Source organism: Chlamydomonas reinhardtii, chromosome 10 (genome assembly GCF_000002595.2).
Source record: "Chlamydomonas reinhardtii strain CC-503 cw92 mt+ chromosome 10, whole genome shotgun sequence".
Lineage (NCBI taxonomy): Eukaryota > Viridiplantae > Chlorophyta > Chlorophyceae > Chlamydomonadales > Chlamydomonadaceae > Chlamydomonas > Chlamydomonas reinhardtii.
In genome coordinates, this window is record NC_057013.1 from 5751214 (window position 1) to 5775200 (window position 23987).

The 23987-nt window shown below is 61.3% G+C and overlaps 5 protein-coding genes across 5 annotated transcripts; 4 read left to right on the forward strand and 1 right to left on the reverse strand.

The window, feature by feature from the left end:
- Positions 1-326: 326 nt before the first annotated feature.
- CHLRE_10g461050v5 (uncharacterized protein) lies at positions 327-4859 on the forward strand. The gene is made up of 11 exons (XM_001698358.2): positions 327-513; positions 585-723; positions 810-866; positions 931-1101; positions 1164-1340; positions 1594-1926; positions 2399-2582; positions 2767-2939; positions 3153-3400; positions 3642-3880; positions 4063-4859. Exons 1-11 carry the CDS (start codon positions 476-478, stop codon positions 4152-4154), a joined length of 1851 nt encoding a protein of 616 aa, XP_001698410.1. The 5' UTR covers positions 327-475; the 3' UTR covers positions 4155-4859.
- A 167-nt stretch (positions 4860-5026) lies between these two features.
- Positions 5027-7287, forward strand: CHLRE_10g461100v5 (uncharacterized protein). Its single transcript, XM_001698359.2, has 4 exons — positions 5027-5453; positions 5644-5674; positions 5974-6045; positions 6427-7287. Exons 1-4 carry the CDS (start codon positions 5258-5260, stop codon positions 6575-6577), a joined length of 450 nt encoding a protein of 149 aa, XP_001698411.1. The 5' UTR covers positions 5027-5257; the 3' UTR covers positions 6578-7287.
- A 1749-nt stretch (positions 7288-9036) lies between these two features.
- On the forward strand, positions 9037-14088 carry CHLRE_10g461150v5 (uncharacterized protein). Its single transcript, XM_001698360.2, has 6 exons — positions 9037-9309; positions 11053-11258; positions 11377-11763; positions 11935-11966; positions 12056-12175; positions 12276-14088. The coding sequence occupies exons 1-6, from the start codon at positions 9081-9083 to the stop codon at positions 12547-12549; spliced, it is 1248 nt and encodes a 415-aa protein (XP_001698412.1). The 5' UTR covers positions 9037-9080; the 3' UTR covers positions 12550-14088.
- A 4-nt stretch (positions 14089-14092) lies between these two features.
- On the reverse strand, positions 14093-17336 carry CHLRE_10g461200v5 (uncharacterized protein). The gene is made up of 3 exons (XM_043067153.1): positions 16103-17336; positions 15753-15905; positions 14093-15542 (listed from the first exon to the last, which is right to left on the reverse strand). Exons 1-3 carry the CDS (start codon positions 16562-16564, stop codon positions 14499-14501), a joined length of 1659 nt encoding a protein of 552 aa, XP_042920550.1. The 5' UTR covers positions 16565-17336; the 3' UTR covers positions 14093-14498.
- A 489-nt stretch (positions 17337-17825) lies between these two features.
- Positions 17826-23854, forward strand: CHLRE_10g461250v5 (uncharacterized protein). Its single transcript, XM_001698361.2, has 16 exons — positions 17826-18001; positions 18069-18148; positions 18322-18391; positions 18584-18757; positions 19126-19303; positions 19485-19670; positions 19793-19956; positions 20150-20278; positions 20550-20717; positions 20871-20958; positions 21145-21233; positions 21446-21601; positions 21828-21983; positions 22378-22570; positions 22856-23034; positions 23396-23854. The coding sequence occupies exons 1-16, from the start codon at positions 17966-17968 to the stop codon at positions 23507-23509; spliced, it is 2160 nt and encodes a 719-aa protein (XP_001698413.1). The 5' UTR covers positions 17826-17965; the 3' UTR covers positions 23510-23854.
- Positions 23855-23987: the final 133 nt, after the last annotated feature.

Below are 23987 nucleotides of genomic sequence, written 5' to 3' on the forward strand. Positions count from 1 at the left end.
TCCGACCATCAATATGGGCACTTGGGTATTGCAGAGGCCCGTAATACGCGCTCCGTTCCATAGGGCCGTGCCATGGGGCCCCCTCTCCTTTTACTTCGAAGCCGCTACGAGTTGGTCCAACCGCGGGGCGTGGGCGAGCGCGCTCTGAGCCGTCCGGCACATATGCTGTCTATATGTCAAAAGCGACTTGTAGTTGCTTAACGTGTGTGATGAAGGCCGCACTTGAGTCTTGGAGTCCGGCGGAGGAATCCTGACGGGACGAGGCGTGGGGGTTCGTGTCATGTGCTAGCAGCCCAAAGCACAGTGAAATAGACAGCAATGATACATGTTATTCAGAGCTGGGCACGGGCGCAGGGGCTCAGGTTTGGCCTGGGCATCGGTGGCCTTCATTCTGCGACCTGCAGCGAGTCTTTCCGACCCTGACCCCTTACAACTCCTCAGTCTAGGTTGGACTCCCTAGCAGAGACTGAGAAAAATGTCCGCAGACTTTTACAGCAAGGAGAGCGACTATGGGTAGGCACAAGCTGATTGCGCGCTGAATTCGGGCACCTCGTTGACCCGCTCTTTTCCTCATGACCGCGCAGCTACATCCGCAAGGTCTCCGGACCTGTGGTGGTCGCCGACCACATGGCCGGTGCTGCCATGTATGAGCTGGTTCGCGTGGGCACGGACAATCTGATTGGTGAAATCATTCGTCTGGAGGGCGACAGCGCCACGATCCAGGTACCTGCAGCAGCAGAAAAGATTACCACCTGGCAGGAAAACGGGTTGGAGCGGCCGTTCTGACGCACAGGGGGTCTGCGGTGCAGGTGTATGAGGAGACGGCTGGTCTCTGCGTGGGCGACGTGGTGGTGCGCACCAAGAAGGTAAGCGTCTGCCTGCTCCGCTGCATGTGCTGAATTATTTGCTGACAACTGGTCTTGCGCGCAGCCCCTGTGCGTGGAGCTGGGCCCTGGTGTCCTGGGCAACATCTTCGATGGCATTCAGCGCCCGCTGAAGCAGATTGCCATTGACAGCGGCGACGTGTTCATTCCTCGTGGTGTGGCCTGCCCGTCCCTGGACATTGTGAAGCAGTGGGAGTTCCAGCCGAAGGGCTTCAAGGTGGGTTATTCTTCGCTGGAAGCCGTCGATCGGGGCTCGCCTGACGCCCTGTGCGTGTGCAGGTCGGCGACCGCATCACCGGTGGTGACATTTACGGTATCGTGAATGAGAACTCGCTCATTGAGCACCGCCTGATGCTGCCGCCCGGCGCTCGCGGTACTGTCACCTACATTGCCCCCACGGGCCACTACAACGTGGAGGAGGAGATCATCGAGGTGGACTTCCAGGGCACCAAGAAGGTGCGTTGCAGGCCACGGGTGGGCGCGGTGGCACACAGGCCAGGCGCCAGCGCTTGGCAGCAGGGGTCGGGGCAAGGGTAGGGGTGGGTGCCGTGGGAGGGTTGCCAGCGCACGCGCGTGTGTCCTTGTGTTGCGGGCCTGCATACCCCCATTTCCGCCCCAGCGCGTCTCCTGCATACGCAGCTGTCACGCCCCCGCTCACTGACCCTTCCTCTTTCCTTGGTTCCTCCATGCCTCACTTCCGGGCTCACAGCGCTACTGCATGAAGCAGCTGTGGCCCGTGCGCATGCCGCGCCCGGTGGCCCAGAAGCTGCTGGCCGACACGCCCCTGCTGACCGGCCAGCGCGTGCTGGACGCCCTGTTCCCCTCGGTGCTGGGCGGCACCTGCGCCATTCCCGGCGCCTTCGGCTGCGGTAAGACCGTCATTTCGCAGGCGCTGTCCAAGTACTCGAACTCGGACGGCATCATCTACGTGGGCTGCGGCGAGCGCGGCAACGAGATGGCGGAGGTGCTGGCGGAGTTCCCCGCCCTGACCATGACGCTGCCGGACGGCCGCGAGGAGTCGATCATGAAGCGCACCTGCCTGGTGCGTGGGCGGAGGCGGCGCAGGAGCAGCGGGAGCGGAGCAGGAGAGGCGCAGCGGGCGGGAATGGGAAAGGCCGGAGGGAAGGAAGAGGTGCAGGAACAGCAGTACGCAATGGAACAAAGGGTGGGAGGCAAAAGGAAGAGCAGGACAGGAGCGAGTCATGCTGAAAGCCAACGGGAGCATAGCAGGGAGAGGCGCAGCGGGCAGAACCAGGGGGGGTTAGTGATCGCCAGTCGTCGACTGTAGCATGGCCCTGGCGGGGACGCACAGAGCCCGGCCGTGTCGGAAAAGGAAGCGAAGCAGCTGGGCCGCGGGTAGTTCCGGTCCGACGGCGGGGAAGCTGTGCATGCATCTGGACGGGGGAGCGCCTGTTCTTCACAGGACTGGCGCTCCTACCCGGGCTCCACCGCCAGCCTTCCAACATCCATCGGCCCCACCTCACCTACCGTGACCTGATCCGTTCACGCTGCAGGTGGCCAACACCTCGAACATGCCCGTGGCGGCGCGCGAGGCGTCCATCTACACCGGCATCACGCTGGCGGAGTACTTCCGCGACATGGGCTACCACTTCTCCATGATGGGCGACTCCACCTCGCGCTGGGCCGAGGCGCTGCGTGAGATCTCGGGTCGCCTGGCGGAGATGCCTGCCGATTCCGGTGAGATCTGGGGGAGGCTGGGCCAGCGGAGGGTTCGGGGTACCTTGGGCGGCGGGCGCGGCACGCCTGCGCGCTGGAGGGGGTATGGTGTGGCAAGTTGCATGACAATTTTTGTCAGCTTACGCTTTTTGTACCACCCGCGCTCACCTGCGTCTCCCCGCACACCTCCGCGCGCCGCCTGCAGGTTACCCCGCCTACCTGGGCGCCCGTCTGGCCTCGTTCTACGAGCGCGCCGGTCGTGTGCAGTGCCTGGGTGGCCCCAAGCGCGAGGGCTCCGTCACCATCGTGGGCGCCGTGTCGCCCCCCGGTGGTGATTTCTCGGACCCCGTCACGGCTGCCACCCTGGCCATCGTGCAGGTGAGCGCGGCAGCGGGCCTGGGGGCTTGTGGGCAGGCCGGCAGGGAGAGGCGTAGGGAGCTATGCGACACGGAGACCGAGAAGCCGGGGCTCTCGGGGTTCAAAAAGCACCCCTCGAGGCGTATGGCACATGCAACCTTGAGCCAGCCAGTTTCTGTAGAGCTTTTGCGCTACCCGCCGCCGGCACCCCTGACCTGACCGGCTCTGCTCCAGGTGTTCTGGGGCCTGGACAAGAAGCTGGCGCAGCGTAAGCATTTCCCTTCGGTCAACTGGCTCATCTCCTACTCCAAGTACACCAAGTCCCTGGAGCCCTTCTACGACAAGTTCGACCCCGAGTTCGTGCAGCTGCGCACGGTGTTCCGCGAGGTGCTGCAGAAGGAGGATGAGCTGAACGAGATCGTGCAGCTGGTGGGCAAGGACGCGCTGGCGGAGACGGACAAGATCGTGCTGGAGACGGCCCGGTGCGTGTGCCCGCTTCCCGGGGCACGGCAGGGCGAGCGGGGACGTGGGAGGGGAGGGGAGGGTAAGGGGTGTGTCCTAAATTGTGGAAGGGCTCGTTGCATGATGAAGGGCAAAGACGGCCAGATCCAACACCGTGCACTGCTTGCGGGGGGCTCTGCTTGTCTGGGTCTGGGAGGGCGGCACAGCGTCGGCTTACCGTGCTCGCGCCCCTCTGCACACCCCACCTCTGGCCCCGCGCAGCTTCATCAAGGACGACTACCTGCAGCAGAACTCGTTCACCAAGTACGACAAGTACTGCCCCTTCTACAAGTCCGTGGAGATGATGCGCAACATCTCCACCTTCCACCGCCTGGCCACCGCCGCCATCGAGAAGACGGCAGCCGGCAACGCCGAGGGCCAGAAGATCACGCTCAACGTGATCAAGCAGCGCATGGGCGACACCCTCTACAAGCTGACCTCGCAGAAGTTCGAGGACCCGGGTAGGTGTCGTCGCAGTGACTGGGTTGGGCTTTTGGGCTTACACAAGAGGTTGCAGCCGCCAGATTCTAGGCCAGGCCTTGGGCGTTTCGTGCGTCTAGCACAGGTGTTTCGGGCAAGGTCAATAAGGTGTTGCTTGCTGCTTGCCAACTTTTTCCCGCCTCTCTTTTTTGCTAACTCGCAGCCGAGGGCGAGGAGGTGGTGCGCCGCAAGCTCAAGGCGGTGTACGAGGAGCTGCACGACCGCTTCCGCGCCCTGGAGGACGAGTTCCGGTAATCGGAGCGCCACGCGGGCGGGTGCTGACCGGAGCTAGCTGCGTAGCTGCGCGGACTGGAGCCTAGCCCTAGCACTGGGGCTTGGAGCCGGAGCTGGAGTCAGAAGGACTGGCGCTGGGCGCGCAGGCCGCAGCAGCAACAGCAGTGGCTCGAGAGTTTTTACGGGGTGTGGGTTTCGCGCCGGGGGTTTGGGACCCGGTGTTGTTCATGACCGCGGCACCGTTGCCGCCGACATCAGACAAGGGGTTATGAGAGGGCGCGGCGCCTGCGGCCGCACCACATGGGTCGTACAAAGGGTGGACGGCCGATACGGCGGGATTTCACCTGACCATCACCGCTTGACCAGTAGACATATAACCACCCAAGTCTGGTGGGTCGGACCGACGTGCTCTGAGGGTTTTAGAGGGTAGACATTTGGTATTTGAAGCAGCGACGTGCTGGAAGGGGGCGTGCGAAGCGTGGGTACACCTGTCCCGTCGTCTATCAGCCGACTGGCGGCCTGAAGGTGCGGAACGTTGCCTCGAGTGCATGGATTCGGGATGTGCCTTTGTTCGGAACCCATTTTGCTTCCGTGCAGTCCGGCGGCGCACTGCGCCAGCGCTCCCGCAACCATTCCTGTGGGGCTGGTCGCGTGTGCTGCCTGGAGAAGGGGCCACACGAGCGCGTATGGACTGGTATAGGCGCCTCGGTGTAACAAACACGTGAACCTTGTAGAGAGCGATCAGAGTCCACGGGCGGGGCCACAAGGCTGGGTCGTGGGCTGGTCATCATGTCAGGGACACGAACGGGACCTGACCGGAGACCCGCCCGACGCAGACAAGGCGCCACAGCGCCGGTCACTATCACGCGCATGAGATTATTGCATGCGTACGACGTAAGCAAGGCACGGCTTTTCGTCGCCCATTCGGCTTCCAGTGCCATTCCGTCAACTGCCGCTACGTCGTTTGAGCCCGTTGCCAAGCCTGCAGTAACATAGCGCTCTCGTGATACCTACGAGTTTATCCGGCGAGTATTCAAGTATCTGTCACGCCTTCTGCCTAAAAGCCGTGCTGCAGAACGCGACCGTGTCATTTCCTCTTGTCGAAAGTCGGTAAAAGGCAAATAATGGCCTCTATGTCCACCAAGACTGTTGAGGAGGTTGTAAAAGACCTTACAAAGTTGTTGGAGAAGTGCGAGGGCGACGGCTTTGAACCAGGCTGGTGGCATGCATGGAATTACCTGGGCGACGACTGCCGCTGCGCTGGCGAGGGGTTCGAAGAAGTCAAGAAGCTCCTGGGTACGGAGCAACAAGCCCTGCTAGGTAAGAATGGTGTTGGTGTGGCGTTGTTAAGCCCCACCCTCTCTACAGGCTCTCCACGCTTGCCTTCGATTGGGCTGCTGCCTTGGCGCGTGCCCTGAGGCTCCCTTGGCTTTGACGTTGCGCCTACATCTCAACGTGTCAGTGCACCTATCATGACGTTGTTCATGCTTTCTGCTGTAATCTTGCGCAGAAAGGATCCGTGAGGCCCACCGTGAATCAGCGTAAGCGGTCGGGGCAAGTCGGGGGTTCTGCGGCGTCTGCGGCTGGGGTTCGGTTGCGTGTGATGAGCCCACCACCGGGCAGGATGGATACCCCATTTCCTGCCATCTTGGCTCAAATCCTCCCATCTTGGCTCACATTGACGCGTGCATCGCGACAATGCGGCGATGCCATGAGCGTTGCGCACCCATGGCAGGCCATGCCATCTGTTTCAGTGATATGGTAATCACAGTTTTGCACGATCCGTACCCCACAGCACGTTCCTGCCGTCCGGTACCCGCGTGCTGTGCCGAACCCACAGGCGCCAAATCAATGAGAAGATTGACCAGACGCGGCGTGACGAGATCCGGAAGGAGGGCAAGCCTTGCAGCGAGTGAGTATGGCTGAGTAAGGGCATGTGAGGCCGATGGCTACTGAGCAGGAGGCGTAGTGCGGCATTGTGAGGGCTGCCGCACTCGCCAACAAGTTGCGGTAACGGGTTACGGCCTGAAATTGTGGGCCTAGCAATGCGCCCTAAAGCAGCGGCATGGTTGGCTTGCGTAGCCGAGTGGCTGGGCCGCAGACGCCCGCCAACCCCTCCCCCAACACACACACACACACACACACACACACACACACACACACACACACACACACACACACACACACACACACACACACACACACACACACACACACACACACACACACACACACACACACCCTATCCCATGCATGTGGCAAATGCTGCATCGCTGCCGACCCATCTACGCAGGTGCTGCCAGTGCGGCGCTGGGGAGGTGTACTGCATGGGCACCTTCTGCTGGGGCCCCCCAACCGGCAATGGCTACAGCGAGGCTGATGAGTACAAGTGCGCCGCCTGCTTCCGGCAGTGGAATGGCCCGGTCACAACCTACCACGACTGAGCGACGGACATGTGGGATGGATGCATCATGCATGGTGTGGCAGGGGAAGGCGAACGGCCATGTGATGACATCATATGTGTGCACTGTGTGTGAATGCATGGATGTGATGTAATGTGGGCTCTTGCCTGCTCTGCTAGCGTGCCGGGTAATCCTGTACCGTACGGCATCCTGTTACATGCAAGGCCCTTAAATCCGGTATCCGTGTCCTGTATCCAGGTTGTAACCGACTGCGTGCTACCTGTTGACAGTTATTAGTATCTGAGAAGTGAAAGCTAGTGTGAATGCTAGTATCTGTCTGGCTAGTATCTGTCTGGCTGCAACCTTAAGACTAAGGAGGACTGCCGGTCCTGCATGGGGTACAGCACACGCTTTCCCCTCTCACTACGCTACGCGCTTCCCCGAGTGTTTGCCTAGTTGGCTGACCGGACAGCCGTTTCACAACAGATGGCGTCCTTTACCCTGCCCCATTGCTCCCATATGTCGGTGAGGGGCATATCCAGGGCGTACAGCTTTCATGACTGGGCGTATTGACTGGCAATTTCGCCCACTCTCGCTCCTGATGCAACCTGTGACGACCGTCAGTTTGCGGGCTGGCGGTATCGCTTGAGGGCTAGCCCCATAAGGACAAGGGGTGTCAGCTTTGTACAGCTGGAAAATGGGCTGAGCCCCCGTACGCTTGGGAGCTAATAAGCATGTAACGCCCCGTCAGAGCCTCCATGCCGCTACGACGCGCAGGTGCATCGGCTAGGGACACTCGGGTAGGGGTCGTGCGGGATTTCCCGCGCCACGCATGCGTGCCTTGTCACGTTCCCAAATACCCCAAGCATTTCTTTCGCCTCCTGCCATAATCAACACCTCCCCGGCGCCCCACGCTCAAAGGGCTAGGCGCGGGGCGGGGGCGACCTCGGGGCTTCTCGGCATTCTGGCGCGTCGGCAGGCATTGCTCGGCAAGCCGCTCAAAACATTCGATATACTTCCCCGCTTTGCTTGCCGCCAACATAGTTTGCCTTAGAGACTGCATATCAGCGGGCATCGGATGCTTTCCTCGCGACCTCGCGAAAGTCAATTGTCCATGGACGCGCGAAGGCACTTCTCGCTCCGCCCGAATTTTCCCTGCCACGTACTTACATACAATAGACATTAACAAAAACTAATACGTAGCAGTCGCGGTTTGTGCCAGTATGCTATGTTTTGCCGACGCACGAACGAACGACAGGGGTGTTCCTGGGGGGCTTCGCCCCCCCTGGAACGCTTCGCTGGGGGGGCTCAGCCCAAAAATGTTCCGGGCGTAGATGCCGCGGGAGAGTTCATCTATGCTCTGTAGACGCCGCGGGCCTGAGGGCATCTACAAGATCAGGGCACGGGCTGCTGGCGCTCCACGCTTTCCTTCGATGGTCTCCCCTGAGCTGTATGGTGAGGCTTTGGCGGGTCTTGCACCTGGGTGCCTGGCTTAGCTTCGACTCACTGCACGCGGAGTTGCTAGACTCCAGACCGAGAGAGTATGCAGCCAACCTGGAGGTGGTTCCGGTCGGGGGCTGGAGTGCCCTGGCTCAAGTTCGTCCAGGCAGCATTCTATGACCCCTGCATGCTTGCACGCTCGGTTGTCCTCTTGTAATACCGCAATCTTAAGAATGCGGATGTTACAGAGGGGACAGTCCCATCATCCGAAGACGCCGAGCCATCACATGCTATCAGGGCCCAACTTGACTCCACCAAACCCGACTTTGCTGCAAACCCTCCCGCGGTTAAAGTCCGTGTGACTCCGCGCACAGTGAGTCCTAGCCAAGCCTCAACCCGCCAGAGCCCAACCGCTGTGCCTCAACGCCACAAGCACTCACAAGCAAAGGCACAGGAGTGCCGGGAATCGTCCAGGCTGCAGCACATACGCACAGCGCACGCACGAACCAGGGCGCAATCTTAAGGACCACAGGGACCCGAGGCACAGAATTAAGAGGAAAGTCATACTGGACTACACCAAAAGACCACCGCGCAAACTAGGTACCAAGTTTTACTGAACCAGAACATGAAGTAGGGTGCGGCACCCATAGCAGCCATCGCACACGCCATACAGCAACCCCAGAAATGCATTTGTAGCTACGCCCTCACGAGGGCCATAGCGTAAACGCCAAGCTTCTCGGCCGCATCGTGGAGGCTGTCGACTATGAGCCGGAGGACGTCGGGCTGTCCCCTTCAGAATGGGACAGTCGGGCTGCCCCTTCCACCTGCCCCTCCCTGCCGCGACGCCCAGCGCCTGCATAGCAGCTGCTCCTAAATGTGCAATCTGCGCTGGACTAGCCGGCGCCCCGTCCGCCGGTTATTCCATGCTCCCGCTTCCAACTATCCACAAATCCGCAGCGACTTGTTGTACTATGTTGTAAACACGTTTTTCTTATTATTTATGGCTGGCGCAACCGCAGGGGCAATACCGGGCGGACTTGCATGGAAAAATCGGCATACTTTTTACGCCGCTTGTGCCTAGTTCAAAAACGCAGTTTCAACTCTCATGGCGACTGGCTGGGACCTCCATGAATTTATCTTCAGCCTGGAAGATCTGGACGAAAATGAGAAAGAGACATGCTTCTCGAAACTGGAAAGGCAAGGATTCGCGGCCCCTAAAAAGCGCCGCGCCTTCCTCGCTCTCGACGACGCCGACCTGCAGGCCGCAGGCATCAGTCAGTTAAGCACGCGCAAGGTTCTGCGACTGGCACTTGCGGAGAGCGCGGCACAAGCCGGTGAGTTTTCGTTGGGGTCGGCGACTTTCCACGAGACTGAAGGGTAGTGGTCGGCACACGGTTTGGGAACCGGCAGCTGGGCCATCCCCGCCATCCCGTACTGGGGCGGATGGGTAGGTGGTGGGGGCTGCAGGGCGTGGCGTGGCACGCTCGGGGTGTCAGGATTGTGCCATTCAGTGGGAGGCGGGGCAATGATGATCAATGCTCACAATCGGGCACACGACCTCAGGCCACCCCCAGAGCCAGCGATTATGGCCATTCCGCCCATTCGTGTCTGGAGGGTGGGAGGGTGGCCCCCGAACTGACCACGCCGGCAGCCACGGAGACGGCGACAGCGGCGTGGTCAGTTCGGGGGCCGTCATATGTCGCGCGCCGTGCGTTGTGCTGATTGGTGGCAGGGGTCAGGAGGGCGGGCGGGTGGCCCCCAACCCTCGGCGATGACTGTTAGGGCGACGGCAAAAATAATTCCCACGAGAACGTGTTTTTTTTGCGCTTCTGTGGGTAAATAGGAGCCCTCACATCGCATGAATGCATTTGCGCAACTAGCAGGGGCTGCCGCGGGCCAGGTGGTGGGGGTCGGGAGCCGAAGGGGGATTCCACATGTGCCCGGCCCCCTTCCTTCCTTCCACCCGGTGCCCCGCCCTATCCCACTCCCCTGGCCACTATGTTCCCTTGCGCTGTCGATGCCACCTTCCCCGCCCCGCCTTGCACCGCCCTGCCATGCGCCCCGCCCCGCCGTGCGCCCAGCCCTGCCCCGCGCCTTGACGGTTTGGTTTGATGGTTGCATGACGGCTGTGGGGCCGGGGCTCATATGTTCATGGCGACTGGGCCTAGGATGGCGTTTCTTGGACATAGATGGGGGGGGCTCGCAGGACAGTGGGGTAAGGGCACGGGGTCGGGTAATGTCTGAAGTCCTATGGAGAAAGCTTGAAATCCAGGACGTGTGGTGGCTCCCCTCGCGGGCACACATCGCACCACCACAGGACGGCCGGGCTGGGCTTACCAGTTGTGGTCACACGGGCGGGATTCGGGCGGTAGAGACAGGCGCCGTCGTGGGGCTGATGGCACGGGGTCATCAATATGGGGCCTGGTTGGGCAGGTGGGCACGGTGTATTTCTCATATCTGGTTCTTGTACGCTAGGCTCCGAGGCAGGCATCCCGTGACTACAAAGCTGCAGAGTAAGCACTGTCAACCGCACAATAAACTAGCCGATCACCGGGTGCCTTTATGTTTCGCATTTGTGCGTGCGCAACTGCTGGTCAAGGCCAACGCGGGGCCAGCACGGCAGCAAGCGGCAAGTACGGCTTCTCGTGGATTTAGCAAGCAGCATAACGTGCGCTGTGCGGGGCAGTAGAAGCACCTGTTTCGCAGTCTCCGGGAGCCTTTGAGCCTTCTGTGATTTTGGTGTGCTTGCAGGGCGCGTTGATACCCCCTTGGGCCCCACTGGGTTCACTCGGTCGGTTGCTTTGGGATCTGGATTAGACTACCCCCAGACACGCATACACATCGCAAATCACCTCTTGCTGCCACGCCACAGTTGTTGCGCTTTGCTTACCATCTTTACACCCGTCACCCACCACCACTCCACACACGCGCGCGCAAGCACACTCCACCTTATGTAGCAGCACTAGCGCGTCTGACAGTGGCATGGCGTGGCGTGACGTCGTGGGGTCTTGCGCACGGACCTTGAATGCCTGTGCCCGGTAGCTTACTCTGGTTCTATGACGTTGTTTGCCCAACAGGACCGCCGCAGGACTTCCTGCAGAGCTTTAAAGACCTACTTGCAAAAGGCGGCATTCAACGGCCGGATGGGGCCACGCTCAATCGCATTGTGCAGCACTACTCCAACAGGTTGATGGTCGCCAGCACCGTGGACACAGCGCTGCAACTGTATGAGGACGTCCGGAACGTGCCGGGCACATTCACGGAGCAGCAGATCAAGACGCAGGTGTGCAGCTGCCTTACAATATTAGGAACTGTGCCTTGCCCGTGCTCCACATCTCCTGCTAGCCTCAAAGCCAATCCGCAATGGTGACGCAGACTCGACGTTGCAATGTTGCTTGCAGTGCGGTCTGACCATCAACGGGCCCTTGTTCCCGAACCTGAGCAGTAGCCTGCTGGGAGCGACAGACGCGGTGGGTTTGCCCCGGGTGCTGAAGATGCTTGGACGCGACACCTTCGAGGAGAGTGCTTGCCGCCAGCTGTGCGTTGGCAAGCCGGAGGACGTCCCGCTCGTGGAGGCCGAGGTCCTCACGTCCCGGGCGGACCACCAGACCGCGGCCACGGCATGCCACGGCCCAGGGCTCTACACCGCCATACTCATGCCGTACCACCCGACGGCGCTGGTCCTCATGGCGCCGCTCCCCCTGTGCGCCCTGCTGGCTGGCGTGAAGCGCATGGTAGTGGCCCTTGAGTACATCCACGCCAAGGGCTTCGTGCACATGGACGTTAAGGTGAGTCTCGCGTGTTTGCACAATGCTATTTTGCTAGATGACATTCCAGGAGTAGCGGGGGAAATGCAGTTACAGGGTCAGGTGCGAGTAGCTCACTAGCGGAAATTGAAAGGACCCCCAACCACGGAGAGTTGAATGCCTGGGATCTGACTCGGAGTTTTATGACCGCAGGCCGCCAACATCTTCGTTGGCACGGACGGCCGGTAGGTGCTGAAAGGAATTGCTCAATAGGGCCCACGGGAGCTTCGGTTGGTAACTTATTATTATTGCGGTATCACATTCTTATGCTCAGGTGGTGGCTTGGCGACTTCGGCTCTACCGTCCGCAAGGACTGGCTGATTACCTCAACGACCAGCTGGTTTTTGCCGACGCCACCAACGGCAAGCACTCGCGGTGCACCTGAGCTGGACTGGTGCGTGTAGGCCTTCTCAAGTTCTGTATTAATTGCTTGATGGATATGCGGCTGCATCGCGGCATCTACTGAGAGTTGCTACAACATGCATCCGGTCCAGGTACATGCTGGTCGTGGCCATGGTCATCGAGGTGCTGCGCTCCCAGGACATATCGTGGAAGGATAAGCTGATCAGCCAGGAATTCTGCACACCGTGGGCTCAGCTGGAGGTCACCATGTGTGACATTCAGCGGGACGTGCCGGGAAGCAGCGACCTGCTGTCGTACCTGAACGGCCTGCTCAAGCGCGCGGCTGGGTTGAAGCCGGCGGCAGCGGAAGCCGCTGCCGAGGAGGGAGTGGGAGAGAAGGGTGCGGCGGAGAAGGGCGCGGCATAGGGAGTAGCGGTCCTAAGGTCATCGTGCTTGTCGACATCAGGGCGTTTTCCGTGCAGTGTGAGCATGGCCGTTCATAGCGGTTGGAACCATGAGAGATGCATGTGTCTGCGCTTGCCAACAGTCAAGCAATGTAGCCTTCCATACTACTGAAACCACTCCAGCAGTGCATTGGTCAAGATACGGCGCCCTCTGGCTGTGCTCTGGGTGTGCGTTCTCTTGTGGTCCTGGAGTTTGCCATGTGTGCCCATGTAGTGAAAAGGGACGGCCAGTCATGGCTGCCCATTCGCTGGCGTAAAGGTTCGCCAGCCATGCGTCCATTTGCCTGCTGCCGCCTTGCGCGGTGGCTCAGTGTTGCATTCGCTGCTCGAGGTTGGTTGGAAGGTCAAAGGTTGAGGGTGCATGAGGGTAGGTGCATTGCGCCGCTTCATCAGCAGTGTTGCATGCCATGTCGGCCCCTAGTGAATGTTCACGATATAGGGTTATTGGTCGGGTGGGAAACACGGGGCGCAAGCACACGCGGGTCGGACGCTGTTGGTGCTCCACAGCGGATGGACACGCTGGGCTGTGGAGCTTCGGCAGCAGCACGCTGCCGGGCACCGGCTGAGACGTGTACGGGCAGCGGAATGGGGGTGTTTCCATTGGTTGCACGCAAGTTTTACGCCAATCTCTTAGTCCACATGTACGCCAGGACCTGAGATATGCCTTTCCATTGAGCAGCGTGGCGCTCTGGTAGGCCGGACCGACGTGCTCTGAGGGTTTTAGAGGGTAGACATTTGGTTATTAAAGCGGCGACGTGGGGGGGGGGGGCACCTGTCCCGTCGTCTGTCAGCTGGACTGGCAGCCTTTAGGTGTGCAACATTGTCTCGAGTGCATGGATTCGGGATTTGCCTTTGTTCGGAACCCATTTTGCTTCCGTGCAATCCGGCGGCACTGCGCCAGCGCCCCCACAACCATTCCTGTGGCGCTGGTCGCGTGTGATGCCTGGAGAAGGGGCCACACGAGCGCGCATGGACTGGTACAGGCGCCTCGCTGTAAACAAACACGTGTACTGGTGTACATGAAGAGAGCGATCAGAGTTGGGTCAAGGGCTGGGTCGTGGGCTGCGTGGTCATGTCAGGGACACGAACGGGACCTGACCGGAGACCCGCCCATACATCGGTGAGGGGCATATCCAAGGCGTACAGCTTTCATATTTCGGCTTAATGATTGGCGATTTCGCCCGCCACTCTCGCTCCTGATGCAACCTGTGACGACCGTAAGTTAGTGGGCTGGCGGTATCCCTAGTTGATGGGCTGCTGTGTGTGACGGTCTGTGCATTCAGTCCTTCAGTCCTTCCAAAGCATTCCTGATTCAGTATGGTCCCCGTGGGGGGACGCACAGGCGCACTGCTGACGCCCTATCGGACGCGTTGCGGGGTTGGCATCTGTTGGCATGTCCGCATGTGGAGTGGTGGCGTGCCCCCAGTCGTGCAGTGCATGTACAAGAGAGGAACCAGAGACTGCACGTTGCAAGATCCCATGTTGGTACCGGAGGCACCTGTGCTCATACCACAATGTTACAACCTGGGAAACCTGTGACTCTGCCCCAATGTCAACTGCAAACGCCATCCAATCCGTAGCGTAGTCTCAATGTCTGAACACGCACCCGGTCGCATTGCAGCGCCATGCAACAAATACGGGACGGTAGTCTGGGAGCAGCCGCCCCACTTCGCCTGTCAACAATCCCCTCACACCACAAAAGCAGCAGGCCCGCAAACTCCTCAATCCAACGCATTCTTGTTCTCATGTCCTGTAACCTCACTCGAAGCCGTGCCACTGCGCCCACGCACCGGGTGCCCCCTCCCCAACTGCTGTTACTGCCACCCAACAACCCAGTCACACACCCACACACAAGCAAGCACCATTCGCATGCATCCTGCCATCACTGCAAGCACATGGATCTTGGTCGTCTCAATACGCCGCCACAAACAGGTGAATCGCCTCGGCCCCAGTCAGCGTGCCGGGCGCGCCGCACTCCACACCGCACCAGCTGCTGGCGGGCCCCTCCCGCCGCCGGCGGTCAGCCTGCAGCTCCTCCAGCATCTGTTGCATCCGCTCGCCCAGCCGCTGCAGCCGCGTTGACGTCACGCGCTGCTCCAGGTCTGCCACCTCCCAGTGCACCAGGCCCAGGGCCTCCAGGTCGGCCATGTCGGCGCCAAACAGCAACCGGTCCTCATGCGACATGCCGAAGGCCTCCGAGGCCGCCGCCGCGTCGTTCTCAAGCGACGGCGCCTGCTCCTGCTCTTGGTCCTGCTGTCCACCGGTTGCCGCCGCCTGCACCTGCCCCTGCGCCTGCGCCTGCCCCTGCTCCTGCACCTGCTCCTGCCGCAGCCGCGCGACGGCCGACAGCATTGCGGTAACCGCGTCAACGGCGGGCTTGGGCGCCATCGCCGCTCGCCACTGCGGCGACAGCAGCAGGCGGTCCGCGGCTTCCTCATCCGCCCAGCCCACAGGCGAGGCGTTGAGGCCGGCCGCCAGCCGGTCCCAGTCGGTGCCGCGGGCGATGCGCTCAAGGGCTGCGGCGTTTAAGTCGTCCGCGTTTTGCCAGTCCACCAGGCCGCACGCCTCCAGGTCTTGCATGTCGGCGTCAAAGAGAGCCGCGTCCTCCGGCGACAGGGGGCCGGCCATGGAGGGCGGGATGAGGAAGACGTTGTCAGTCTCGCCGGCCGCCGCGGGCACGATGGGGTAGGACGGCGGGCAGCTGCGTGTGCTGCTGCTGGTGTTGGGAGTGGGAGGCGATGGTGCCGCGTGCGAGGCTGGCGAGGAGGTGGCGGCGGGCCTGGCTAGCTCGGCTGTCAGTGCGAGGCAGCTGGTGTCCGGCAGCAGCTGGCAGCTGCCGCGGAGGATGGAGCGAGGCACGGGGCAGGTGCTGCGGTACACGTGCCGCGAGGGTGTCTTGGGTGAGATGCCGCAGCCCGCGGCCGATTGCGCCGGCTGGCTTGAGGTGGCGGGCACCTGCGGGCAGCAGCAGTACGGCACGTGGAGTGATTGGGGCAATACGGTGGTGAGCATCGATGTTCCGCGGAGGGAGCGACTAGTGACACAGGATTATTATGGACCATGCGACTCACATCATCTAGCTTCTGACTTGTGGTTATTGCAATCATAATGCCCTTCAAGTGCTCATCAGGGTGCATGGGGCGGTGTGCCTCACATCCAGCTTACCTCGCCACTCCCGTTGCTCCTAATAAAGCTAGCCGGGCACGAGACGCGCCGCCGGCTGCTCGCCGTGCCGACCCGCCGCCCGCTTGGCACTCGGCGGACACCAATGCTCGGACGCTCCTCATCCTCAGCGATGTCACCGGGGTAGCAGGGCGACTGCGCGGAGGCATGGGGGGGGCGAGGAAGGGAGAAGGTTAGGGAGGGAAACGGATACCGATGTCGCGAGGTAACTACAGCCGTGGCATATAGCGAGACCCACCGTGCCCTGCCGTACACAGCGGCGTCGCACGCCTTAGGGTTTCTGTTTCCTGAACCCGAGTCCCCGTTTTGCAACTCTGCATTGACGGTCTTACCGTCTCTCCGGGAACGCTCAGGCGCACTCGCCGGCTGCGGGATGAGTGTGGGCTAGCGAGGGTGATGAGCACCACAGAAGCAAAATCGCTACTGGCGCTGACACGCTCCGGTGTGCCCGGGCCGTAGACTGGGTTGTCGATATAGCTGGTGCTCATTCCGCATCCTTGAGGCGAGAACACCACGTTTGCGTGTGTGCGGACCGAGGCATCTTGGCTGCCGAAGGCGTCAGCCCGGGACGGCGACATGCGTGATGCCCCACATGCCGACGAGTCGGACACTGACCGTGCCAACTGCGCCTCGCACTCTAGCAGCGCTCGTGGCGATTTTGACGTGTCGCCCCAGCCAATGAAGCCACTGTAGATTGAAAGGCCTCGTGGGGACTCCAGCAGCGTTTGTGATGGCGTTGGCGGAGGGCTGGGTAGGCCGGCCGCCGAGACGCAAACCGTGAGCGACGATGCCATGGCAGCACGCCAGTCAGCAGCTCTAATCTAGCCTATGGAACGCCGCTGGCTCCAAGTAACTCTGGTAAACCGGTGCAGCGATTGAAGCAAGTCTCTAGTCGATTTGGTCGAACTAGGCTATTTGAGCTTGGCAATTGCAGTTGGCTAAAACGTGTACTATGTGAGTTTATGCCAGCATTTGGTTTATGATAAGCCTCTGCGGACGCAAGTGCCGCGAGCCGACTCGGACGCAAAGGGGCTTGCGGAAGTAGTGCTTCCGGTGCGCGAGAAAATTGACTCTGATGAAAGAATCGGACAAATTCATACTGATTGCACCTGGTCTCGGGGCTTGCCGACCAGGTTTGACGAAAAGTGGACTTGACAGGAGTTGCTTGCAGGTCGCTGCTCCTTTGTGCCTAAGCACGGTGTGAAATGACAAGCGCACAACTACCTTGGCTCAATGTGCGGGTCCAGAGAAGCAACGCGCCCGCCGTCCAACCGGTGTGTCGGACCAGGTCGGACAACGGTCGGCACGGCCGTTGCCGACCGTTGTTGCGGCCTTTGGACTGGGCACCCGCGCCCTTGGGCGTCCCGCAACTCCCTCGCTCTCGAACTTATCCGAGCCTGCCACACCCAAGCACCCAAGCCAGTGCCGCTGTATTTGCCGCACCTCGCCAAGCACTGCGGCTGGTCCTGACTGGTCCAGTCATGGCCGTTTTGAAGATTGGGGGCAATCAAGGCCTGGCATTTGCATTTCACTACCGTCATGTAGCCTTGGGAAGAGGCAGGCAGGCACTATTACTGAGGTCAATGTCCCTGGACTGAAGAGTGAAGAATGGGCTGATGGGACCAGGGGGCATGCATCAAAGGATGCACGGCAGAGGTGAGCGCGGTTGGGAGGCGAGCTGAACAGCACCCACGATGAACAGGCAGTCGCACGCGACAGGCCAACAGTGGACATATGATGACAAAGCATGGTGCGTAACGGACAGCTGACGGTCGTGGAAAGGGCCCCGCCTGGTTCAGCGGACATGCTTGAAGCACACCAGACATGGTCACGGTGCATTCTTGCACCCAGCATCCCACGCTACCAGAGCGATTGACAGAGTGCATATCGGGGGTGATAGGGTATATAGCTACGGGGCCTGCTCGGGGCGATGGGTGAAGGGTGCAGCGAGGGGCAGTGGGGGGCCGATGGCACGATGGGATGAGGAAACCAGCGGAACATGGCAGCCAGCATATCTAAGCCGTTTGTCCTTCTGAACGCTTGTTCGTTTGTGTTCATATATTCTTGTTACATAGCAAACCGCAAGGCCGCTCGCGAGCCCCCACACGTTCGTTTGACTTGAAGAAAGAACTTTGTTCGCGTCGATCGACAGACCTCTTCACGACTTGGCATTCTGTGTGATTACCTGAGCCAGGATGGGCTCAAGGATTGTGGATAACTGCCCTGACAAGGTCAGGCACTGCCGCAGCAGGAGGATTCTGTTTGTGCATTCGCTGAGCTTCGGCCGCTGTGCTGCAGGCGTCAGCGACTACAAACTTCCTATATGTATCTGCGCGCGATGAGATTGCTGGAGTGCCCTACGTCGAGGCCGAAGGCTTGTGAGTTTGGGCACGCATAGGGGGCACAGGCTCTCGGTGCAGGGCGAAGCTAGGCCCGGGCTTCCGCCAGGGCCCTAACCAGGCACGCATGCTGGTATCCACCTCCTCCCATTCTACACGCACCTGTCTCCTACCTCGCTTGCACAATGATTACTCTCGTGCCATGCCCGCAGCGTCTTCTGCTTGGCTGGACACCCCGCCGTCCCTGACGGCAACGTGGCGCTGAACAGCGTGCAGCGCAGGGTACGACCGCCCGGCGTGGCGGGCTTTGCGATTGAAAGCCATGGCGATAAGCTATGTAAATCGTGACACGACTAGTTGATAGTGACACATGGGCGGGGTACTGCGGCGCGCTGTCGGCCCACAGGTTCCCTCAGCCCACACCGCATGCATCCTCCCAAGCCAGTCATGCTGTTGCTGCAACCCCTTCCTCAGATCCTGCGCGTGTCGGCTCGCGACACACTAGACCTGCGCGCCTTTAAGGCAAAGGGGCTACCGGCGGTGGGTATGGTGTATGCCAAGGTGGCGGGCATCCTGGACAAGGTGCGGCCGGCGGAGCTGCAGGCGGAAGACCTGATCCAGCGCCTGATCAAGAGCTTCAGCAACCAGGTGGGCGGCGTGGGCGCGGCGGGGCGAATGGGAAAGTGGGTTGGGGCACGGCTGGCTGGCGGTGCTCAGGAAGGGCAGCCGGGGCGCCCGGTAGCTTTTCAAGCGGGTGGGCGGGTGTTGACCATGCTGTGGAGAGGGGGGATTTGGGATGTGAAGCGGACGGCGGTGGTGAGGGCGCAGCGAGCCCGCGGGATGAGGCCGGGCATCTGGGTTCAGGAGCCAATGCTCACATGCCACTTCAAGGAAAGGCAACAGCGCTCGGTGCTGCCCGCCGGCGGCACGGGTCCGTGCGCCACCGCCCTGAGTCCTTCACCCACCTCCTGGCTTCCTCCGCACCCGCCTGCCTCCGCCTCCGCCTCTGCCCGCAGGTGCTGACCAAGAGCCAGCAGGTGGCTTTCGAGCTGGAGGGCGCCAACTACAAGCTGCTGGTGGAGCAGCTGCTGATCGACGTGGACGGCAAGTCCGTGGAGGCGCCGCGCGGCGTGCTGGCGGAGACCACCGCGTTCATCTTCACCAACGACGGCGGCAGCCCCATCACCATTGCTGGTGCGTGCTGCGGCCCAACGTTGCTGCGGGCCCGTGCACGTTTGCTGGAGTAGCGTTGGGCAGCATCATGAGCATTGGTTTGGGTTTGTCCCTCAAGAATTTGGGCACAGTCCTTTTGGGCCCAGGCGAGCTAAGACATACATAGTAGCATGAAATGACTTGTAAAATATGACGCTTGCAGGCCAGAAGGGTTACGCCAGCAGCCAGATCTTCAAGAGCAAGACCATCAACTTCGAGAGCCTGGGCATTGGTGGACTGGACAAGCAGTTCGAGGCCATCTTCCGCCGCGCCTTCGCCAGCCGCGTGTTCCCGCCCTCCATCACGCAGCGCCTGGGCATCAAGCACGTCAAGGGTATCCTGCTGTACGGTGAGCGCCAGCGGCGGCAGGGAGGTGGATCTGCCAGAGAGTGAGAAGGCAGGAGTTGCGGCTTGAGATGGGGAGCAGGTCTTGTTGACAGCCCTGAAACGCTGTCCTTGTTTCCCCCGCAGGCCCACCTGGCACGGGTAAGACGCTGATTGCGCGCCAGATCGGAAAGATGCTGAACGGCAAAGAGCCCAAGATCGTGAACGGCCCCGAGGTGCTCAACAAGTTCGTGGGCCAGAGCGAGGAGAACATCCGCAACCTGTTTGCGGACGCGGACGCGGAGTACAAGGTACGGGCGGGGCGGGCTTTGACGGAACGCGACAAAGAGGGGCTGGGGTCGTGCGGATGCGGCCAGGGGTGGCCGCACGGGTATGTATGGCATGTCGCGCGTGAGGCACAACGCAGGCGCGAAGTGCCCCAAGCACCACTACAAGCCTTTGCTCTTGCTGAACCGTGCGCCCCCGCTCTCCCCATTCACGCAGGCCAAGGGCGACTCCAGCGCGCTACACATTATTATCTTTGACGAGATCGACGCCATCTGCAAGCAGCGTGGCAGCGTGCGGGACGGCTCGGGCGTGCACGACACCGTGGTGAACCAGCTGCTCACCAAGGTACGCATGGGGTTTACGATTACCGAGAGCGCGCTGGACTATAAGCACGGAAGGGGGCTTGTTCCTGGAATTATGGCGGTTGTTTGCCACCCGGACAGACTCGTACGGTGGTAGGGAAGGGCTCCGCTGGGCGGGGTCTGGCAAGAACGTCATTGCCGCCTTCCCACCTTTCATTCCCGGCCGCGCGTCACGGCCGCTCTGATCCAAACCAACGGTTGGCTTGGATTTGCTACTCACCGCACAACCCTCCTCGCCACATCCTGGATCTCAGATTGATGGTGTGGACGCGCTGAACAACATCCTGCTGATCGGCATGACCAACCGCCGCGACATGCTGGACGAGGCGCTGCTGCGTCCCGGCCGCCTGGAGGTGCAGATCGAGATCGGGCTGCCGGACGAGAAGGGGCGGCTGCAGATCCTCAAGATCCACACCAGCAAGGTGCGGCTGCGGTGTTAGCAGGACTGAGCAGGCGAAGTGGAGACATGTTGTGCAGCGGGCTGCGACGAAGCTCGTAAGATTTCTGCCCACCTACCCAGCCACCGAGCTGAGTCGCTCAATTAATGATGCGCGCTGCCGCCCGCCTCCTCGCAGATGTCGGAGAACGCCTTCCTGGCCCAGGACGTGGACCTGGACAAGCTGGCCGAGCACACCAAGAACTTCAGCGGAGCCGAGATTGAGGGTGGGTGGTTGAGGGGGCTGCAGGCAGCTGGCGCGGGTGGGGCGGCTGGGATCTGAAAGGTGCGGCAGGGTGCGAAACGGTGGCGCCAGGCAGCGTGACATGAAACTGCGACAGGGTTGAGAGCTGCGTGTCCGTACTGCCCGAGCGCACTTCAACCGCGCTTTCCACTGGACTCCTGTCCGGCAGGCCTGGTGAAGGACGCGGCGGCCTACGCGCTGAACCGCAACATCAACTTTGATGACCTGCACGCCCCGCTGGAGGAGGAGAACATCAAGGTGCGGGCTGGGTGGGAGGGGCCCGTGTCAGGGGATGGCGGTTGTCCGGCCGCCTACATGTCACGCAAGGAATTAAAACTGCTGTTAAGGTGCTCCGCGGCATTGGTGCCTCAGCTGCGCACTACGCTACTCGCATAACACGGCCGGGCCTTGGCGGGAAGCTGAATACCTGGCTTTCCTGGCTCGCCTGTCACGTTGGCGCTGTTCCGCAGGTGACCATGGCGGACTTTGAGAAGGCGCTAGATGAGGTGAAGCCGGCGTTCGGCGCCAGTGTGGAGACGCTGGAGGCGTACATGGGGCACGGCATCATCAGCTGCGGCGAGGCGTTCGACCACCTGCGGGAAACGCTGGGCATGCTTGTGCAGCAGGTGCGACAAGGGCTGATGGAGTGGTGGCGGGGTGGAGATCGCAGGGATGGTGGTGGTGGTGCCAGGCGGGCTGTTGGGCAGTGGGCGTCGTGCGGCGCGCGCAACTAGGTGTTGCCGCAGCAGTTGGTAGGCTGTGATATGCTGCTGGTCCGTGTAAGTTTGGTGTTCGTGCCTGCAAAGCCTCTCCCGCAGTGTACGATTAAGCCCGCATCTACTCGCCCCACAGGTCCGGGCCAGCGACAAGACGCCGCTGCTCAGCGTTGTGCTGGAGGGCCCCGTGGGCAGCGGCAAGTCGGCGCTGGCGGCCAGCGCCGCCATCGGCTCGGACTTCCCCTTCCTCAAGGTGGTCACCAGCGAGAGCATGGTCGGCTTTTCGGAGCAGGTGCGTGTATATCGAAGAGCACCAGGGATCAAACTCGTTGGTCTGTGCGCGTGTTTGTGCATGTGTCGTACTCATGCAGCTTCGGGAAACGATGGTGGCACGTGGGTGGATGGGGTGCCTTATCTACGTCAGCGAGCTAGGCACATGGGGCCATAGTCAAGCCCTCGCACGTGGCCGGCATGGGCGTCACCGCACCCCCAGTCCCGTGCTTCCGTGGCTGGGGCCGGCTTGCAATGGGCGCAATCGGTTGGCCTCGGTACATGGCCCCACACGGTTGCTCGCTTCATCCCGCAAACACCCCATCTCCACGGTCTATCCGGCCACCCTCTCCGCCACCCACCCGCCCCGCCCCTCCCAAACCCCCACGCCCCTGCGCCCAATCCACACCCCTCAGGCCAAGGCCAGCCAGATCACCAAGGTGTTTGAGGACGCCTACAAGTCGCCCATGTCGGTGGTCATCCTGGACGACATCGAGCGCCTGCTGGAGTACGTCGCCATCGGCCCACGCTTCAGCAACACCATCCTACAGGCGCTGCTGGTGCTCATCAAGCGGCAGCCGCCGCCCGGCCGCAAGCTGCTCATCATCGGTGAGCTGCCGGGGTGGTGCGGGTGGAAGGAGGGATGATGGAGATGGGAAGGTGGCGGTGTCAGGAATTGGGTGGTCAAAGGCTGGAGGTGTCGGGGGCAGCGGGTCCGGGGTTGCGCGCCGAGAGAGGCCGCCGCAACACCCAACCCTGGCGCGCTGTGCCGTGGGCTCCGCAAACAGCACCGCACCGCCTTGCCCTCTCCTCTCCACATGTCTCTTGCCCTGACCCCCCCCTTCCTGTCCCCTCCCCTGCCCCCCTCTCCCGGCCCCTTCCACCCCTGCACAGGCACGACCAGCATGACGGACGTGATGGAGAGCATGTCCATCAACGAGGTGTTCAACGTGTCGCTGCACGTGCCCAGCCTGCGCGTGGACGAGATGGTCAAGGTGCTGCGCTCGCTGGACGTGTTCTCCGTCATGGACATCCCGCAGGCGGTGGACCTGCTCACCACCATCCACTCCAAGGTGGGTGCTGTAATGGGTGGCGTGATCGGTGGTGCTGTGGTGTTTTTGTGATGGGCAGAGCGGACTAGGGACGGGTAGGTGTGTGGAGGAGGGCTGTGTGGGTCTGCGATGGCTGCGGGGAGTTGGTGGCATGGGGGATTGCAACAGCATGGCATTTGGGATGTGGGAAGAGGGACGGGCCTGGGCCTGCTACGTATTGCTAAAGGGTGCAGGGCTTGAAAGACAGGATTGGGCAGTGAAGGGTTATGTGAAGAGTAGGGATGGGGCGTCAGCGCTGGGACGGCGCCCGGAGGACACCACCCGCCGCTCAGTACCCTTGCCTGCCAATACCAACACCTCCTATGCCGTACACAACTTGCAGGTGGTGCCCATGAAGAAGCTGCTGCTGTGGGTGGAGATGGCGCGGCAAGACGTGCCGGAGGGGCAAAAGGTTCCGCTGGCGCGGTGGGAGCAGGTGCTCCGAGACCTGTCGTAGAGCTAGCGGCTGGCAGAGGCGGCGGAGTGGGACTTGTGAGGTGAGGGGCACGCATTCCTATGTATCCTGGTTAGGGTGAAATCGTCTACATCGGTGCCGGCACGCTGCCGTTACGCCGCGTGCAACAAACGGGGACTTTCGGGCTGCCGTATCTCGACGGCATGGAGGGGGGACAAGGAAGTGTGGAAGGTGCTGTGTGCTTTGTGGCGCTGATGATTACCGTGCTCTTGAGGCGTTGTGCTACGACGCTGTTGTTATGCGTTACGTTCCATGAGCGTGCGTGGCGATTCAGCTTTGCAGGCGCAGGGCGTATACCGTAAGGACGCGTGTAACACGTTCGCCATTCCTGGCGGTTCAAACTCGAGGGAGAGGGGGAGGGGCCGGGCCTGCCCCTGCCCCGGGTTTTGTTGCCAATGTCCTACAACCATCCGGCGATGCAGGTGATTACCAGAACACAGTATAAAATATCCATATACAA